The sequence below is a fragment of the Procambarus clarkii genome, chromosome 10 (assembly GCF_040958095.1).
Source record: "Procambarus clarkii isolate CNS0578487 chromosome 10, FALCON_Pclarkii_2.0, whole genome shotgun sequence".
NCBI classification, from domain to species: domain Eukaryota; kingdom Metazoa; phylum Arthropoda; class Malacostraca; order Decapoda; family Cambaridae; genus Procambarus; species Procambarus clarkii.
In genome coordinates, this window is record NC_091159.1 from 21,945,181 (window position 1) to 21,963,503 (window position 18,323).

At 37.8% G+C, this 18,323-nt stretch overlaps 1 protein-coding gene across 1 annotated transcript in view; it reads left to right on the forward strand.

Moving 5' to 3' along the window:
- The window catches only part of LOC123746730 (Anion exchanger 2), a 148,820-nt gene extending 130,497 nt beyond the window's left edge, over nucleotides 1-18,323 (forward strand). Inside the window, 14 exon segments of the mRNA XM_069321710.1 lie at nucleotides 2,911-3,112; nucleotides 3,231-3,459; nucleotides 7,529-7,720; nucleotides 8,026-8,127; nucleotides 8,129-8,336; nucleotides 9,322-9,555; nucleotides 9,824-9,972; nucleotides 10,180-10,436; nucleotides 11,067-11,250; nucleotides 11,520-11,776; nucleotides 12,541-12,755; nucleotides 14,075-14,283; nucleotides 14,973-15,146; nucleotides 16,501-18,323. Coding sequence (XP_069177811.1) covers nucleotides 2,911-3,112; nucleotides 3,231-3,459; nucleotides 7,529-7,720; nucleotides 8,026-8,127; nucleotides 8,129-8,336; nucleotides 9,322-9,555; nucleotides 9,824-9,972; nucleotides 10,180-10,436; nucleotides 11,067-11,250; nucleotides 11,520-11,776; nucleotides 12,541-12,755; nucleotides 14,075-14,283; nucleotides 14,973-15,146; nucleotides 16,501-16,608 — 2,720 coding nt within the window. The 3' untranslated portion in view covers nucleotides 16,609-18,323.

The window sequence follows — 18,323 nt, forward strand, 5'->3', positions numbered from 1 at the left end:
TCCCAGCATTTCATCATAACCTGTATGTTCCCCTACAAATTGCTATTAACAAAAGATTGTGTTAGATTATTAGATTTTGTTGCATATTCAAAAGACGGCAAGAAATATAACTGTCACTGGTTGACAACAACTAGTAATCTCTGTACAGTATTTTCGTCACAGTATGTGCTTCATGCCTTGAATACTCGCATCGAGTCTAAGAAGTCATTGTCATTCGCGACCAGTTGGGAGGCTGCATCATGAGTGGACGGCAGTAACAGCACGACCGCTACCCTGGTTCCCAGAAGGCAGATAGACTGTCTCATTCCACACACGGGCAGGTGGGGGGTGTCTAGCGCTGTTGGTGTGTCGTTCACAAACAAGCCCATGTGCTCCCGGGTAGTGGCGGTGACTCAGTTGGCCAGAAGCAATACTGGACCCGCTACACCGCACCTCCATACAGCTAAGCTTACCAAGCAGCGGGGCCCTTGTTGGAGGCGCAGTTGGCGTCTCGTGCACTATTAAACAGTAGCTTATGAGTAGAGGGCGTGGTTGAGCCGCCGTGATGTGTGTAGGTTATGACCGCAGTGTTGCTTACTTGCGGGAGAGGCAGGAGTCACCTGGCTGTCTTCTGTCCTGTGTACCTCTCTCATTACCAACCACTTGGGTTGGACGGTAGAGCAACGGTCTCCCTTCATGCAGGTCGGCGTTCAATCTCCGACCGTCCAAGTGGTTGGGCACCATGCCTTCCCCCCGTCCCATCCAGTCTATCCTGACCCCTTCCAAGTGCTATATGGTCGTGGTGGCTTGGCGCTTTCTCCTGCTAGTTCCCTCCCTCCCTCATTAGTAGAGGGCTGGTGTTGGCACCGAGGCGTGTGGGCTGCTGCACGTCTTCACTCTGGGTAATACCACTTTCATAATTCATATATATAATCGCCTGGTTTATATTACTGGAAGCTTTGAGTAATATCATCATACGCTTTATATATAGTGTTTATTTCATGCACAAATGATATAATTAAGCTTACTGGGCCCTTCACCTGGACGCGTTGTGGCTATACCAATGCTCAGAGTCAAGCTACAAGTGGGACAACCAATTTGTCAAAACTTTGTGCATACAGTACAGCAACACAGAGGCATATTTGCATGCTCTTGCTCCTCTGTAACAGTCCACAAAGTAATATTGCTGCTCTGTAACAATTCTTTGTACTATTGATATTGAAAAAAAATGCAAATCTACGGAAAAACCTAATATAGCAACCAAACCTTTCATAGGCCAACCTAACATATCCTAGGCCTAAAATAAATAATCCAAGGCCTAATATAGTATATGTATGGACAATATTTGGCCTCTGGCCAATCATTCTGGGGAAGGGGTTGGGTTGAAATATTACTAACCTGGGACAGTCATAATAAGAGTAGGGTAAATGTTAATATATATTTAAAAGCATGATTTAGGGTGAAAACTAAATTACACAAATTGAAATAAATCTGTTACACCAACTTGTCACATTTCACAAGCTGCTCTGAACATTGTATGGGAACATTATAGTGGCACGTTGTATAGTAAGTAATTATCAAAAGAAGGCACCAAGCCGAGGAGACTATGTAGCACCATCAGTGTCGCTAGATATTCAGAAGGCGCTAGATATCACCAATGGTGCCAACATGAGAACAACAACACACAAGCTAGCGATATCAAAGGTATCAGATTCACCAATGATTTTGTGGAGGGGACAGATGCCCTGGAGGGACATAAGGAAAGTAAGACATCCGATCGTCCTGAAAACCTGGACATTCCACAAGGATGTCCACGACTATAAGTGGAACAATGCAGTTTGAACAGTAAGGAGCAGGGCGACATTGCATTAAATGTCCATGAGGTCAGCGTGTATAGCCAATAAGTAACCTAGCCAAAGCCGTTTCTCATCGTCTATTATGGGGGTAGGAGGAAGCCAAGGATATGTTACTTTTGAAAGAAAGAGTTTATTATAGGTAACCTCAGACCAGCGACCCTGGAGCTAGGATGGATCCTCAATCCGAAACCGCTGGACCCTGCCAGTGGTCTCTGATTGATGAATGAATGAGTGGGTAGAAGTTTTAATAAGGAATGCTTGTTTTGTAAATAGGGTAAAGGTGGACAGCGTCTTTAGTGGCAGTGTCTACACGTTCGTGTAAGGCAATACCAATATGGCTGGGAACCCGGCAAAACTCAACTGTCTTACATCTGATAAGAAATGACCAATGTTGAATTTCGACTACCACAGGATGCATACGGTTAAATGACTCCAGGGCCCTGAGGTCACTGCGGAAGGCAACCACAATGACAAAGGAACGTTGACCTCGGGAAAGCAGTTGACCAAGTGCATACAAGATTGCATAAAGTTCCACCGTAAAGATGCTAGCCTCAGGAGGCAGGCGGTACATACAGGTGTGGTCAGGAAAGAAGGGAGTAACCTACACTGTCGGCAGACTGACCCATCTGTGAAGAGGGCAGTGGAACGTGAGTGGTATTGCTAACATGAACTGGGAAGGATTGTTGCAAGCGAAGCATCCATACAGGAACATTATAGTGATGCATTGTATGGTCTCTTGATGTTGGTGTGTAATAGTTTTAAAATCTTACATACGAAGTTAGTGTTGTTAGTGTGATCGAAAATACTTCCGTCACTGCTATACTCTGTCACAGTTCAGTATCGTTTAAGTACATTCACTTGAACTTGTGAACTTTAATATGACACTTTGACGGATACGATATTTTATATGTGTAAGTTTTAAAGCTTTTGACTTTTTTATTCAAAATAACGCTTTGTGTGTAAACTAGCCTAGCACGGCTATATTGTCCTCAAATAATTTTGCCATTAGTTTTAAAGTTGTTTTGTCGGGTAATGATAACTTATTGTAAGTGAAGTTTGTTGTGGTGTGTTTCAGGCGCGGTACTGTTGGACCTGGAGGAACGGGATCTGCCCAGCATCGCCTCCCGGGTAGTGGACAAGATGATCGCCTGCGACCAGATCCCTCCCGACCAGCGGGATGCCGTCATCAGAATCCTCCTCCTTAGGCACAAACACATCAGAGAAAATCATTCCTCCTTCAGGCTCCCCTCCATAGGATCAAAGGGAAATCTAATCGGGTAAGAGACTAACTTAGCTTTTTGATACATATTTTCTATTATATTTATGCCATGACATTAGCCGCAGAAAGAATTTACTATGTTTTTTAAATATGAAGGTAATTTTTTTTTCATGCAGTTCCGATGAGAAGTTGCAGCCATCATCGACAACGGTGAGTTTGGACACCGGGGTTCGGGGTTCTGTGCGTAAAGCCGGTCTCTCCAACCTCTTCCACGTCAACACCTTCACTGGTATCCTCCGCCAGAACTCCGTGGAGGAGACTACCATAGTGGCCAACGGCGGCGTCTCCAAGGATCCCAACCCAGAGAACAGGAGAAGCTTCAGTCGCGACGACTCCTACACTCAGGTAGGTCTTCCACCAGACTGATAGTGACTAGGATGGTAGCTTGCATCCTCGGTACTGCACTGGGAACTGGTAGGCAAGTGGTCCGGTTGAGCGAAACGCCTCGCTATCGCATCACTCTGGTACCAAAGTCTTTACACAACCGCGGTCGTTACAAGTCTAATTACGGGCTCACTATAGCACTTGCTACATGGACATTACGTTCTGAGTAGCTAAATCTAAAACAATAACAACGTGACGAGTCCCAGTAGGGTTTGAGACTGAGAGAGAAGTATAACAATATGAGCTGAATGTTCATGTTGGCGGCACAACAAGGAGACCTTGCTGTGTCGCAGCTGTGCAGTGTTAACTGGCCACTGAGGGCGTGAGTTATCTCTCAGTGGGCCTCACACCTTCACATTTGGGTTTACAGTTGTGTCCTTGGCTGGCGACGGCTCGCTCGGCCAGCGGTTGCACTAAAACACCACCACAGGCTACCATAATTCAACCAATATTGTATTCACATTTATGACTATAGGTATGATTGGCAAATATGCATATATTTAACACGTTGAATCTTTATTCTGAATATTTCTTGAGAATGCATCTGTTGAATGTTTTATTCAATGCACGAAACATTATGAAGCATTTGTCAGTGAATATAAATCTAAACGAGTTGCGTTGACTTGTCTTAAAGAGTCAAAATAGGCCGGGTAGAACGTTGCTGAGCATCGGTAAAAAGTAACAGTGAAGTCGAATTTAATACAAATTTCATTCACACAAAAAAATATTCAAAGCATTTTCATAGTCAAGTTTGTTGTTCAGACTTCACGATTTCTCGGGGAGGGACATGGCACAGATATACACCTGTACCTAGACGTGGGTACATGTGGGTAGTCGTGGGTACATGCGGGTACTGTAAGAAGCGAAAACGACTTAATGCGCCAGAATGGTTCGCTCGTTTCGTTCATGTGACTGTCAGCAAAAATATCCCTCATCTTGAGCATAGCCAAGGCCGACAGCTAGTGCTAATGTCTTCAATGTTTAGTATTAAAGGCTACATGTAATGATATTATAGTCTATTATTTTATTTCATATGCTTCAGAAAGCTGTAAAATAACTTTATTACTGTACTTCAGTTAGTAATTAAATAAGCCGTTTAGCCAGGATGGCTGTATAGCATACCATGTGGTACATGATATTTAAGAGCTAGATCATTTTAAGGATGCTGACACGAGACCCCAAAACATAAAATTAGCATATCAAAGTAATCTGATTCAGAGAACGACGACAACAGCAACATTGTTTGGTCTTTGGTGAAATATAATATATTTTGACTTGGACAAGCACCTATCATGACCTTTCAAGATGCATGACGAAGATGAATTTGTCTGATGCTGAAGAGTAGACACGAGAGCCAAGTGAAACTTGAGAAGTTCAGGTGTCATATTTTAGAGCACTTTAACCCATAAGTATTTGTACAAAAAGTCCTACAATAAAACTTTTATTTATACTGGCCAAATTATTTAGAAGCAAAGATCAACAAGAACAGTGAGATATCATAAAAGACTAATAGATATAACAACTCTGTAAACAGAAATAATACAACACAATCACTAGGCAAAATTGGAAAGAAATAAGGAAAGAGCACTGACATTAGGGGAAAATGGTGTATTATACTAAGTATTCATAACCAGTTGGTGTAATGTGTAGGTCCAAATTTGTTTAATATACATAACATGTAAAGATACGTTTTTAGTAGACACGTAAAAACACGGTGAAAGGATAAGTAAAAATGTTATATATTGTTAATTCAAACATTGATATTACTACAAACTTTTTTTATTAAAACATTTAGGTACATCCACATTTGTGCAGCTACCCTAGACGAGGGAGGGGGGGGGGGGTTACAGTGTGTCAAACAACTAGCTACGTTATGCTAAAAATCCCCCTCACACAGGATGATTAGTCATACAGAGGCAGGTGATAAGTAGTCTGCACTGGCAAACTCTGTAAACTGGATGAATTTCTCTCCAAGTTGGAGAGAGAGAGAGAGATCATATACCAGCTTGTGTTAAGATGTTGCTCTTGGCCTGATTAGACTAGAAGAATGTTGATATTGTCAAAAAGCAGTCAAGTGATTTTCAGTTGGCCTCGATGTACAGTATTTTTCTGGGACATTTATTATAGAAGAGTACTCCACTAGCAGCACCAAGTGGGCAGTTGTACTCTTGGTATAACAGTAACAAAGACTTTCGAAGAACTGTAACAATATCAACTTCAAAATATTTGCCAAAGATGATTAACACGATATTTGTCTACACTACATTAGAGGGCACAGGAGCAGAAATATGTCGACTCATTTTTTGTAGACCAAGATTTCTTCCTCCCAGAGCTTAGACGTACCATGTTGATTTCCCCCCAAAGTACAATCTAGTAATCGTTTTACAACCAGGTCCTCAATTACTACCTGGTGCACTGGGACGTGTATATATAGTAAGGAATGGTGACCAGTCATCCCACACTCTCCAGAGTTCGAATCCAGGTTGTTCCTGCGAGGGCACACCACCCTGTAATGGTTCTCAACGTGGCTCACGTGGCCTCCCGCTGCTCTGTGTATTATAAGGTTGTAGTGACTTTCCTAGAGCAATCATGGAACATATACACACTAGAGCAACCTTGGAACATATACACACTAGAGCAACCTTGGAACATAAGTGAGAGCACTAAACCATAGCTAGGAGTCTGTATAGGATAGACGAAATGTCTGGATACCGCCCACACTGATCGCAGAACATAAATGCATAGTAATCAGTTAAGCTTGTGCCGATTTTCAGTTTCCACGATTTGGTGATCTAGCTCTTAAAACAAGTTAATTGACCTCAGATGACAGAGCCACTTTTTGTGTTAAGTTGTGGTAAAATCCCCGAGGTGGTGATAATGGTTTTGGAAGTGGTCAGCCTTGTAGAGCGGGGCCCCAGTCAGCGGGAGCAGACCTGTAGACAGGCTTCCTGCAACACTTACACTTCCAGGTTTGTGCTTACCTAACACTGACTTCAGGGAAGAGGGGGTATGGCTAGTTATGTCCCGCCTGCTAGTCTTGTTGTACCTGTTGCGAACTTTTCCGCGGATGTTCTCACTAAATTCTCCTATAAACATCTTGTTAGTGAACTCAAGGACAGTGCAGTAAATAGGTTTCGCGCGAAAACGTGTGATCTGAGGAATCATTCACCGCCGTATGGTATGAACTGTAAATGGGTTATCTATAAGACTCATGTGAATAAAAAACAAAATCGAAACACACTCAGATAGACTAAGATGCTTTTGGGTCTGGTCAGTCATTGTATAAGTGACCGTGCCTAATGGGCATGGGGTTGAGGTTGTTAAGGGTGTTCATTCATTTGGAAGACCGCTGTTGGAGACGGGAGTTTCCCCTTACGGCGGTGACCGAGGAAGAATGTTGCCGCCGCGGCCTTGACTGCCAGCGCAACCATACTTACACTGCATATCATTACCACCAGAAAAACGTAAGGTTACACTACCTATTCTCTCTCTGCAATGTTCCGTTGCCTTTCGTTTCCAGTGACGGTGACGGGGCAAGTAATGAATAACACCATCCAGGAAATGGCCTATTTATTAATAATGACATACGTTCACTCTCAGAATGAGTCATGTTAGTCCAGGTGGTGTCGGACGGTGTAATGGAGGCTTCATTGCACCATTACAAATCCAGGTGGCATAGGACATTATAGTGGAGGCTTCAGTCACAGTATCATTGTAAGTCTAGGTACTTAATTGTTATTACCAACCCACCCAAGCCATCTTTGTCTCAAGAACCCCCCCACATTTCATGGGTTATGAGTGTCCCTCCCCCCCCCTTCCCCATTGCCCCCCTAAAACTCGCATTTTATGTGGTAGGAGGAGTCGCAAGAAATTCGCTTGCAGCCAATAGGCTTCCTGGAGGCCCTATATGCTGTCAAGCCAAGTTGATTTTTTCTCTGGTCAGCAATGTCCAAATGCTTACCAGACATTTTTTAATATAATAGCATACTGCACTCGTATTTATGTAGATTAATACATTTGTTTTCTTCAGATTGAAATTGAAAGTGATGGGATACATAAAGACGCTAAAGATGAAATACGCAAGAATAAGGAACTAATGAAGAAGATTCCTGAGGGTGCTGAAGCCACAGCCGTATTAGTTGGTGCTGTGGACTTCCTCAAGCATCCCACTATTGCTTTTGTAAGGCTAGCTGAAGGAGTCATGATGGATAATCTGGTTGAGGTCAGTAAAACAATAAATACATGAATTTGTCATACAGTGTATCCATATTTTCCATATATCCATATTTGAGTATATCTATAGAAATACCCGTATTTGAGTACAATATGAAATTCAGATTCTTTATTTGGTTGAGTTACAGTTCAGCAAATTGACCGAATGCTAATGTCTCTAGTGGCCTTGATGCTGACAGGAAGCCAGTGGCTTGTCAAAGAATACAATTGTGCCATAGCAGATGGTCTGTTGTGTCCATATGTTGTACAATACAGTATGTTAATTTTTCCATTTTTTTTTTTTTTTTATTTTAGGTTCCCATCCCTGTCAGGTTTATGTTTGTACTCCTGGGTCCATTCCATGGTGAAATGGATTACCATGAAGTTGGACGTTCAATCTCCACTCTCATGTCAGATAAAGGGATTTCATGAAGTAGCTTACCGTGCACACTCACGTGGACAACTCCTATCTGCCATCAATGAATTTTTAAATGCATCAATTGTCCTACCTCCCGCTGACTGGAACAACAAAGACCTAGTTCCTGTGGACGAGATCCGAGCAAAAGCTCATCAGATGATGAAAAAGAAAGAAAGTTTGAGAAGCAAGCGTGTTCAAGGTGACCAAGGTAAATGGAGGATAAAATTATAGACAATATATAGTAGTAATACTAAAACATTTCCATGTATCTCCACCATGATAATACTGTATTACTTTTGTCCTTTATTTACTTTTAACTGTTCTTTCACACACACTTTAAGCTTTTTAACTCCTGTAGTCTACAGAAATATCTTATGACTCGACAAAATGGACTAAAATCTGCATACATAAAATTTGACATAATCTAGCTGCACCTTTGCTAACATTCCTATATTGAAGATATTCACTCCAGACAACCTGTCCTCTCGGCTAATGTCTCATTTTGTGTGTTTTGGTCTCCAACATGCAATTACAAAGTACTTGTACTATGAAAAACAATGGTTCACAAATATCCATGTTTTCTATGCATAGTTAGGTTTAGTAGGTTGCTTAGGTTCATGGGTTTCTAGTTAGGTTAGGACTCTGTATTTTGTATGTTGTGGTACATCAACAGAACAGGTTGGCAAACCGACTTCAGCCAGAAGTAAAAGAGTGAAGATCCTGTGTACTGTAGTAAGAAACCTGACTGCAGACAATCTTAGCTTGGACATAATCCAAATGATCATTGTGTGCACTGCAATGAGAATCTTCATCGAGGCATTATGATAAGTGATGAAATTCATCCAGTTGTCAATACACGTAGTTAGAATCCACATTTGGGCTATGATCCTGTGAAGGAATGTAATATATAGTGAAGATCCTCACTATGCCTAGTGAATGTTGTATACAGTGTAGAGCTTCTCACAGGTGTCTGTAGAGAAGATTGTGTTGAAAACGATGCAGTTAATTAAGTTTGCATGTAGTGAAGATCATGTAAAAGGAGGTGGGGGGTGGGGGTATGTAAGGGGTTTTGTACCATCAGCCTCAGTTTGCTACACAATGCCAGGTACCCCCATACCAATTCCTTTGTATTACACAAGCTTGATCACAATTTTTTTGATACACTGCATGTTAATTATCTTATCTTTTTTCAGCTGTGTCCGCAATATCTGCAGGGGATGGCGATGGAGGGGACAAAAAACCGCCACCAAGAGATCCTTTAATCCGCACTGGAAAGCCATTCTTTGGTTTAATTCAGGACATTAAGATTCGTTACCCCAAATATCTCTCGGATATTAAAGATGGCATTGATGGACAAGTGGCTGCTGCAGCCATCTTCATTTTCTTTGCTGCCCTTTCAGCTGCTATCACCTTTGGTGGCATGTATGGTAAGATTCTCCATTATATATATTCACACACACATTACTTGGAATTCCATTTGTTTCTCAAATAAACTAATGTACAGTATAGTACATTTTAAAAAAGTACCTACAATACTGTTCATATACACATAAAATGAACTGCATAAAAATATATATATGTACCTCCTCTTCGGTGAAACTGGAATGATCATGTAAAGGATCCTTTCTTCCTCCCACTATTTTATTTACTGTATTTCTGAATTGTGACAAAAGGTAATTTAATTCTGTAATGCAGGTGACAAGATGAATAACTACATAGGAGTTGGTGAATGTCTTCTATTTTCTTCTGTGAATGGTATCATCTTTGCCCTGTTTGCTGCTCAACCATTACTTATTGTTGGTGCCACAGGACCCTTGATGATCTTTGATATGAGTCTGTACCAGGTGAGTCTTCCTGTGTGTACATGGCTCGTATGAAATTATTTAAATGTCAAAATTTATTAATTTACTTTGTGTTACCAAATTCTGGAGAAGCTAAAATTTTGTCTGTAACCTAGTGTTAATTTCCATTACATTAATCACTACAAGTTGCTGAATTATTACAATGAATATATATGTTACTAATTAAGCACTGTATATGCTTTCTTCTAGTTTGCTACAATGTATGAGCTTGATTTCCTGTCCATGCGTGTATGGATTGGCTTGTGGATGACAGTTTTTGCATTACTGATTGCTGCATTTGAAGCTGTTGCTATTGTCAAGAAAATAACCAGATTCACTGAAGAGATCTTCTCAACCCTTGTTTGCCTTATCTTCATTTATGAAGCCTTCGTAAAATTAGGAGGCATTTTCGTCGAGCATCCTCTTCAACATGCATACAACTTTTATGATGTTAACAATTCTGAAATGTAAGTTATTCTTTTTTCATTACAATTTAATTAAAATAAAATAGAAATGATAAGGAATTTTAAAAACTTGTAAGAATGTTCAACTGACTGCCAAGTGATAACATAATATATTTGTTGCCATATAATGAGAGCAGTCATTAAAAGAAAGCATTTTCCTTTGTGTTAATAAGAAATATGATATATGTTGTTTAGTATGACAGATTCATGAATATTTTTAACAGAATAATAATAAATTACTAGTTAATACAATCAAGAAAAATGTAACCTTTTTTTTATGTTACATAAACAGTAAAAGTAACAGTAAAAAGTAAGTAACTTAATAAGTAACTAAGTACTTTTAAGTAACAGTAAAAGACCATATGACTAAAGTTCATTTTCATGGTCTAAGATTAAATTTAACAGCAAAGTAAAAAAGCAGTTTAAGTGCAGACATAGATCAATACAACAGAAATGTCTCGTCATAAATGTATACTGTATAAGAAATAAATTCGTCTGGAATAAGATACACAAAGTTTGATATCAGGAAAATTCGGTAATAACCTAGGAAATGTTATTCAAGATATGATTTGACTTTAAATGTTTGAAATATAGGTACGTACTGTTATTTAATTCTTTATTCTTCTTATTCAGTGTTAATGGTATGATCATCAATGGAAGTCTGATCAATGGAACAGATGCTGATGGAAATGAAGTTTATTCTATAGTGAATGCTCAGCCTAACACTGCCCTTTTGTCCCTAATTCTCATGTTGGGAACTTTCATCATCGCTTACAAGCTGAAGCACTTCCGTAACTCAAAATTCCTAGGAAGAAGTGTAAGGTTTACAGTACTGCTGTGCACACTAACTATATAAATAATGTTTATACTATTTATGTTTATATATAATGAGTTTAATTTCTTTTGATGAAATAATATTTAATTTTGCTTTGCTTCTTTTTCTAGTCAGAATTTTATGCTTTGCAATTCTGTAAGATAATTTTTATATTTTGAAAAAATTTGGTTTTACTTTAACAGTGTGTTTCAATGCTGCATTACAGTTAAGTTTATCTTACATCTAGTTTATATGCACATATTATTTAACAGGTGCGACGTGCTCTGGGAGATTTTGGCGTTCCCATCTCTATTGTTCTTATGGTGCTGTTGGACTATTCAATTAGAGATACATACACTGACAAACTTACTATGCCTGAGGGTATCCAGCCTTCCAACCCCGAAGTTCGTGGCTGGCTGATCAACCCACTAGGTGTAACCAAACCTCTGCCAGTGTGGTGTATGTTTATTGCTGCCCCAGCATCTCTACTCCTCTTTTTCCTTGTCTTCCTTGAGGAGAACATCTGCCAGTAAGTATTGTTCAATATATATATAAATGTTTTTATGTCTGTATATTTACCTACCTTTATACTGTATATGCATGGAAGTGTGCTCCAGCTCTTGGACCTAACCTCTTGTCTTTTAATAACGTGTTGTAAAACTCTTGACCTATTGTTTTATCATATCTGCACATGGTACTATGAAGAGTGTTAGTGACCACCTCATTTAGCTTATTCCACGTTTTTACTACTAATACCCTGAAGGAGTGCTTCATTGTAACCCTCCTCCCACTTCAGTTACACACTGGTGGTGTGTAATGTTATGATCGATTCTTTATTCAGATTCCTGAAGGTTGTTCTTATTTGTTAGATTTGCATAACCTTCTGATGTTAACCTAACCTGTTAAGCATATATAGACTGTGTGGGTATTCCTAAGTCATTCCACTTTTTCCAGGATTGTCTGAATCAGACATTGCATTCCAAATAATAAGCATATAATATTGAAAAACGTTATTTTCTCTTCAAAAATTTGCTAACTGCCTCTCCTTCAGGTTGTACTGTTCCTCTGGTATCCTTTCTCCTCTTTCCATGCTCATTATCTTGCATCATTGGAATTTTATACTTTGTCTCCTTTTAATACAGTACAGGAGCAGCTTATTTAACTAATTTGCAGCATGTGTGTGTGTATTTTTGAGGTAATATATTAAGTGAATGCATTGTTGAAACTGTATACATTATAATAGGATAACATTTTTAAGATACAGTTCATTATAACCTTTTTGAATTTTCCCAGCCTGATTTTGAGCAAGCCGGAGCGCAATTTGGTAAAAGGGTCAGGATTCCACTGGGATCTTGTTTTGTCGTGCTTCGTCAACTTTGTATCTGGACTCTTTGGAGCTCCCTTCATGGGTCCAGCTTGTGTCCGAACTGTCTCCCATACATCAGCGCTAACTGTCATGAGCTCAACCCATGCTCCAGGAGAATCCCCTAAGATTATTGGTGTTAAAGGTATGTACTGTAATCGGCTATAATTAATATTTATTACTTATCAATCATAATGGGTCTGATTGAGGTGAACCGTAACAACTGCTACAGTGTATAATGACACTAGGAAACTATTTTGTTCCTCTGGCAAAAAGTCTGACATGTATATATTCCATAATACTCCCTCTATCTAAAAGCCATGATATTAAGTATCAGTATGCTCCCCCCTTTGGAATGGGAGAGGTGCTGAAATAAGAGGGAAGAGGTAGAGAAGGCTCTGCCCTTTGCCTACTGCCAAGAGGTCTGCCATCTAAGCACCTTCCTGCTTCCCACCTGCAGTGCCAATGATAACCTGAAGTACATAATTAAACCTTACTAAGCACAATGTGGCTATGAGCCATGGAGTCCACAATGCTGAAGATATAAAAAAAATTATTTCTCTTCCAATTGACAGCTAAAAAATTGGAATACATACATGAAAATTATAAATTATAAACAGTCTCCGTGGTGTAGTGGTAAGACACTCGCCTGGCGTTCCGCGAGCGCTATGTCATGGGTTCGTATCCTGGCCGGGGAGGATTTACTGGGCGCAATTCCTTAACTGTAGCCTCTGTTTAACGCAACAGTAAAATGTGTACTTGGATGAAAAAACGATTCTTCGCGGCAGGGGATCGTATTCCAGGGACCATAGGATTAAGGACTTGCCCGAAATGCTACGCGTACTAGTGGCTGTACAAGAATGTAACAACTCTTCTATATATCTCAAAAAAAAAAAAAAAAAAAAAAAAAAAAAAAAAATATTTAAATCTGTATATTTCCCTCAATATTTCTAATAATGACAACAGTTTCTCAAATTTAGATAATGTTTTAACCCTTTTATATTAATTTCTTATAGAATTTAAGGGGAAATATTAATACTGTATGTAAATCTGGGTGACAAAAAAAAAAGATAATAATAATGAGCTCAAATTTAATATTTTGCTTAAATATTGTATTTTTTACTAATTGACATTTTTTATTATATATTTAATTGGGATTTATAATTAGTTTATAATTAATTATAAATTTATATAATTTATAATTTACCTAGTTATCAAATTTCTATTGGTGAAAGACGTCAGCTGATGTAAACAGTAATCTAAGGGTTAATGGAAGAATATATTATCTCATAGTGAATCAAATTTATGAACTTTATATTGGTATCTTGACTTAACATATATTTTTAAGAGATAAAACTGTCAGTAAATAGCATTATTTACTGTGGAAAATAGAAGACTATCATTTAAATAATATATTTTAAATAATTGTTCTAATTCAAAGCAAATTTACCTTTATATTTACAGAGCAACGATTGAGTGCGTTTGTAGTTTCTGTCATGATCGGATTATCAGTACTCTTGGCAGCAGTTCTTAATATGGTGCCAAAAGCAGTTCTGTTTGGCATCTTCCTTTACATGGGTCTTTCTTCAACTGCTGGCATACAATTCTTGGAGCGATTAGTTCTCTTCCTCATGCCCGTCAAGCATCATCCCAACGTCCCCTACGTAAAGAAGGTTTGTATTTAGATTCATTTTCTAATTCTATATTTAGAGAAACCCCATTTTAAAATATAATTGTATATAATGTAAAATTACTTTATTAATAAATTTAAAGGGACAAAGGGCAAAATACAGCATTCAAGATAAAGCTGAAGCATAATTAAGATGATCCTAACAAAGCTCCTCTTAAATCTATTGATATTAATGTAGCATCCATATTATGGCATGTCAGCATCCATTGCTGCCATCTTTTATCTGATGATTATCCTGATCCAGTCACCTTTAGCCTTAAAATCGTATGGCAGTTACTAAAATACAGATTAAATTATTATTATTATTTTTTTTAGATACTGTATAGATGAAAACGTAATTGTTATACTGTGTATCAACAAATATAGGCATTTGCATTTGTATTTGAATTTAAGCCAGAGGTGTTGGGTTTAACAAATGGCCAGGGAATCATATACCCACCAAAACCTTAAAATACCAAGATATTATAGTACAGTTGTACTGTACTTCAGTTTAAAATTCAGCCGGAAAAACTCTAGAATAATGGGGGGGGGAGGTTACCTTAGACAAACTGCTGAAGTCACTGAAGATGGTAGCCCCCCTCAGATAAATTCAACAAAGGTTTATGTATGTGAATGTAGCAATTTTGTAAAGATCATAATTAAGCCATATTATAGCATACTTGATTTTTGCAGGTCCGCACCTGGAAGATGCATACCTTCACTGGAATCCAGTTGTTAATGTTGGTGGTGTTGTGGATAGTAAAGCAGTCACCAGCTGCTCTGTGCTTCCCATTTGTCCTTATGCTTCTCATCCCAATGAGATTATACCTCCTGCCTTATGGTTTCACCAACCCTGAGCTTAGTGCGGTAAGATATAAGAACAATACAGCATTAAAATTTATATCTGTTAAAGACATATTATTTCTTGTTGCCAGATAATATGTTGAATATATCTTTCATTAAATTAAATGTTTGAGACTTGGAAAATATTAGTGGTTGTCTGAAATGCAGTTTACCTTAACATTTTAGGCTAAATTTTTATTACATATAATCAGTTTGGAAGATCAGATTGAAATACTTCAAATGCAACCCACCATGTTCACAAGTAATTTAGTCTGAAATGGTTTAATGTTGTGAATGAAGAAAATTCCTGTCTCCCCTTCCCATTCTGTGTTTTGCTCCCAGCCTCTTCCATTACCAGCTTGTCACTATTCCATGGAAATCTTCCAATTTCTTGGATGTCTGAATTTCATCCATACAGTTTATTCCCTGGGCTATGTGAAGCTGAAGGCTCTAGTGTTTTCTGTGATGGGCAGATCTTCACCATCTCATTTACCTCTAGATATGATAATGTTGGTGCATTGTTGGAGATAATATTGATATAAATGGTGATATGATAATGTTGGTGCATTTTAGCTCCTGGACATAGTAAATTGCCATTCCACCACCACTGGTTTAGTTTAATAGTTGTAGATTACTGACGAGCAATAAGAGATTAAAGTTGCACCGAGGACGTCTCGCAGCTCTTTTAATGTAAATATGAAACTCACTGAGTTTCATGAGCTTGAATATGAAACTCACTAAACAGTGTATCTAATCTACCCAACAACGTAACATAATCGTATGTTACAAATCACATAGCCTACACCATAACATAACCGTACGTTGTTACATTGGTAACGTAGAAAGAAAGAAAGCACTGCTTTCATATGATTCCATTATCATTCCGGCTTTGCAAATTTACCCATCTCTTCATCATGCAATGTGTTCCAGTTGCTGCCTTGTCCCAGGAAGAACACTTCTGTTGGCAACAATTGAGATAAATTTTAATGAGATTGCTAAGCAGTTTACAATGCATGTACTATTGGTAGCTTTGAGATTTTTACCATAAGGTTAAGAAGAAAGTTTTGTATTATTACAGTACTGTACTGTATAAAAGAAAATTATTGTTTATACAGTATATTACTTTTTAAATACAGGTATGTGCAAATATGTATCCAATTTGCTTTAGGAAAACTTAAAAAAATTTGCTAATGAATCGTGAGAATAAAAAAGGAGAGAAAAAAAGAGGAAAAGATCCCAAAATCCAGATAATTTGCAAGACCATTTAGTCTGGATTTTGAGTGTTGCTGTATTAGAATTGAAACAAAACTATCTTTTCCATGCAATTTGCCAGAAACAAGTGCCTGGCTTTAATAATAAAATTTTACTATTTCTGCAGCTTGATGGTAAAGAAGCATCTGCATGTAATGATGATGATGATGAGCCAGATTTCTTCGAGGAAACCCATGGTCTTCCTACCCATGTTGATCACCATCACCAGAGCTGAGCATCGTACACTAATTTTAATTCCTCCACTTGCCATAGCACTTGTACATTCCTTAAATATATTCCGAATTTTATAATTGAGATGTAGGCCCTATATTACATATTATAATAATCATTGATTTTATAAATATTCAGTATGAAATATCAGATTTTTATATCAGATTGGAAGACTTTAAATTGGCAATGCAATATTGGGACTCCCATTTTACTTTACTACTCTATTTGAGAGTACAGTATATGCTTACGCTGCACTTTGCAAGTGTAGTTCAGGGTATCTGCCTTTATTATCCAGTACTTTTTGAGTATAGCATGCTTTAGGTACATATTGGGTGAATATACCTGTATATATATTTTTATATGAAACTTTAGCAAATCATGTTGATGTTGCCTAACAATACATTAATATTTAGCAGACAACCTGCAGAAATTAAAATGGGTGTGTTGCAAAACTTGAGAATCACTTCACTGAGTTGGCCTTATTTGCAAGTTGTGAAAAAATAGTACAAGACTTATCATTCCATATTTTGGTACTATATAACAGATGGGAATTCATTAAGCATATCATTTTCAAAGAATGTTAAGTTGAGACTGTTATGCTCCGTCCATCAGTATTTAAGGAAGATTACATACTGTATTTTATGACTAGAAAATTATATTATAGTTAGAGATAGATATATTAGAATTGCTCAAGTTAGTTGATTTTCAATAATACTGTATTACAATGTAATGAGGGACACCATTATGTTGTGCATTGTTTGTGATGTTATTAAGTAGTATTTAATGACTACTTTAGGTGCTACTAGTAGTGAAGTAGAGTATTTAAGTTAGGCAATTACTTCTTTGTGACTGTACAGTTGCTGTTGTTATCCCAGTGAATCCACTCAGATTAGAGGTGCTGTCCAGAGACAAATCAGTTTGCATTTTTGGTGACTGCCTCTGCTGTATGTGTGTGTGTGATGAAGGTTGAAGGGCTCAATGTTCTGTCATGTATCTACCTGTCAATGATGATGATGATGATACTCTTCACCACCTCATACTCCTGCTCATCTCTTGAATGTGTTGATCAGAAATACCAGCAGCAACTAGATAGATACTAGTTGCTGATGGTGTTGTGGTCCCTCTTTTTAATTTGTTCCCTTCTACCGCATGTGCCAAATTTGTTAGGTTAGCAATTTTCTTGTATAGACATTACTCTATTGTGATGGAATAATATGGATCATTAGACTGACAAATACTCGATAATTAGAGATTTCAAAATAATTTTATACTATTTTAACTTAAAATTATGTATTTTTAAATACAATTCTGTTCAACACAAATTAATATAATTATGGTTTTCTACTAAATTTAAAAACATATGGTATAAAGTCTTTTCTTGTGGTTTCATAAAGTATCAAGATATGTCATAAATATTCTTGGGTTGTATTATTTATATAAGATTTATTAAAACCAATTGCATTGTATGCAAGTTGGACCTTTATGACGTCATATCAACCCATGGAATATTTTGCCGAGAGACTTGTTCAGATGAAAGTGAGCTTAAGAGCAATGAAAGAGTAACTCATTTTTATATGTATATATTGCTGAATCAGCAAATTATTATTTACTTGTCTTTTCTCTGGTATTCCTGCTATGCACATAATGTTTGTATATAAATATATTGAGTTATGAGATTATATTATCTCCTAAACAAGGTATATTAAACATAAAATATAA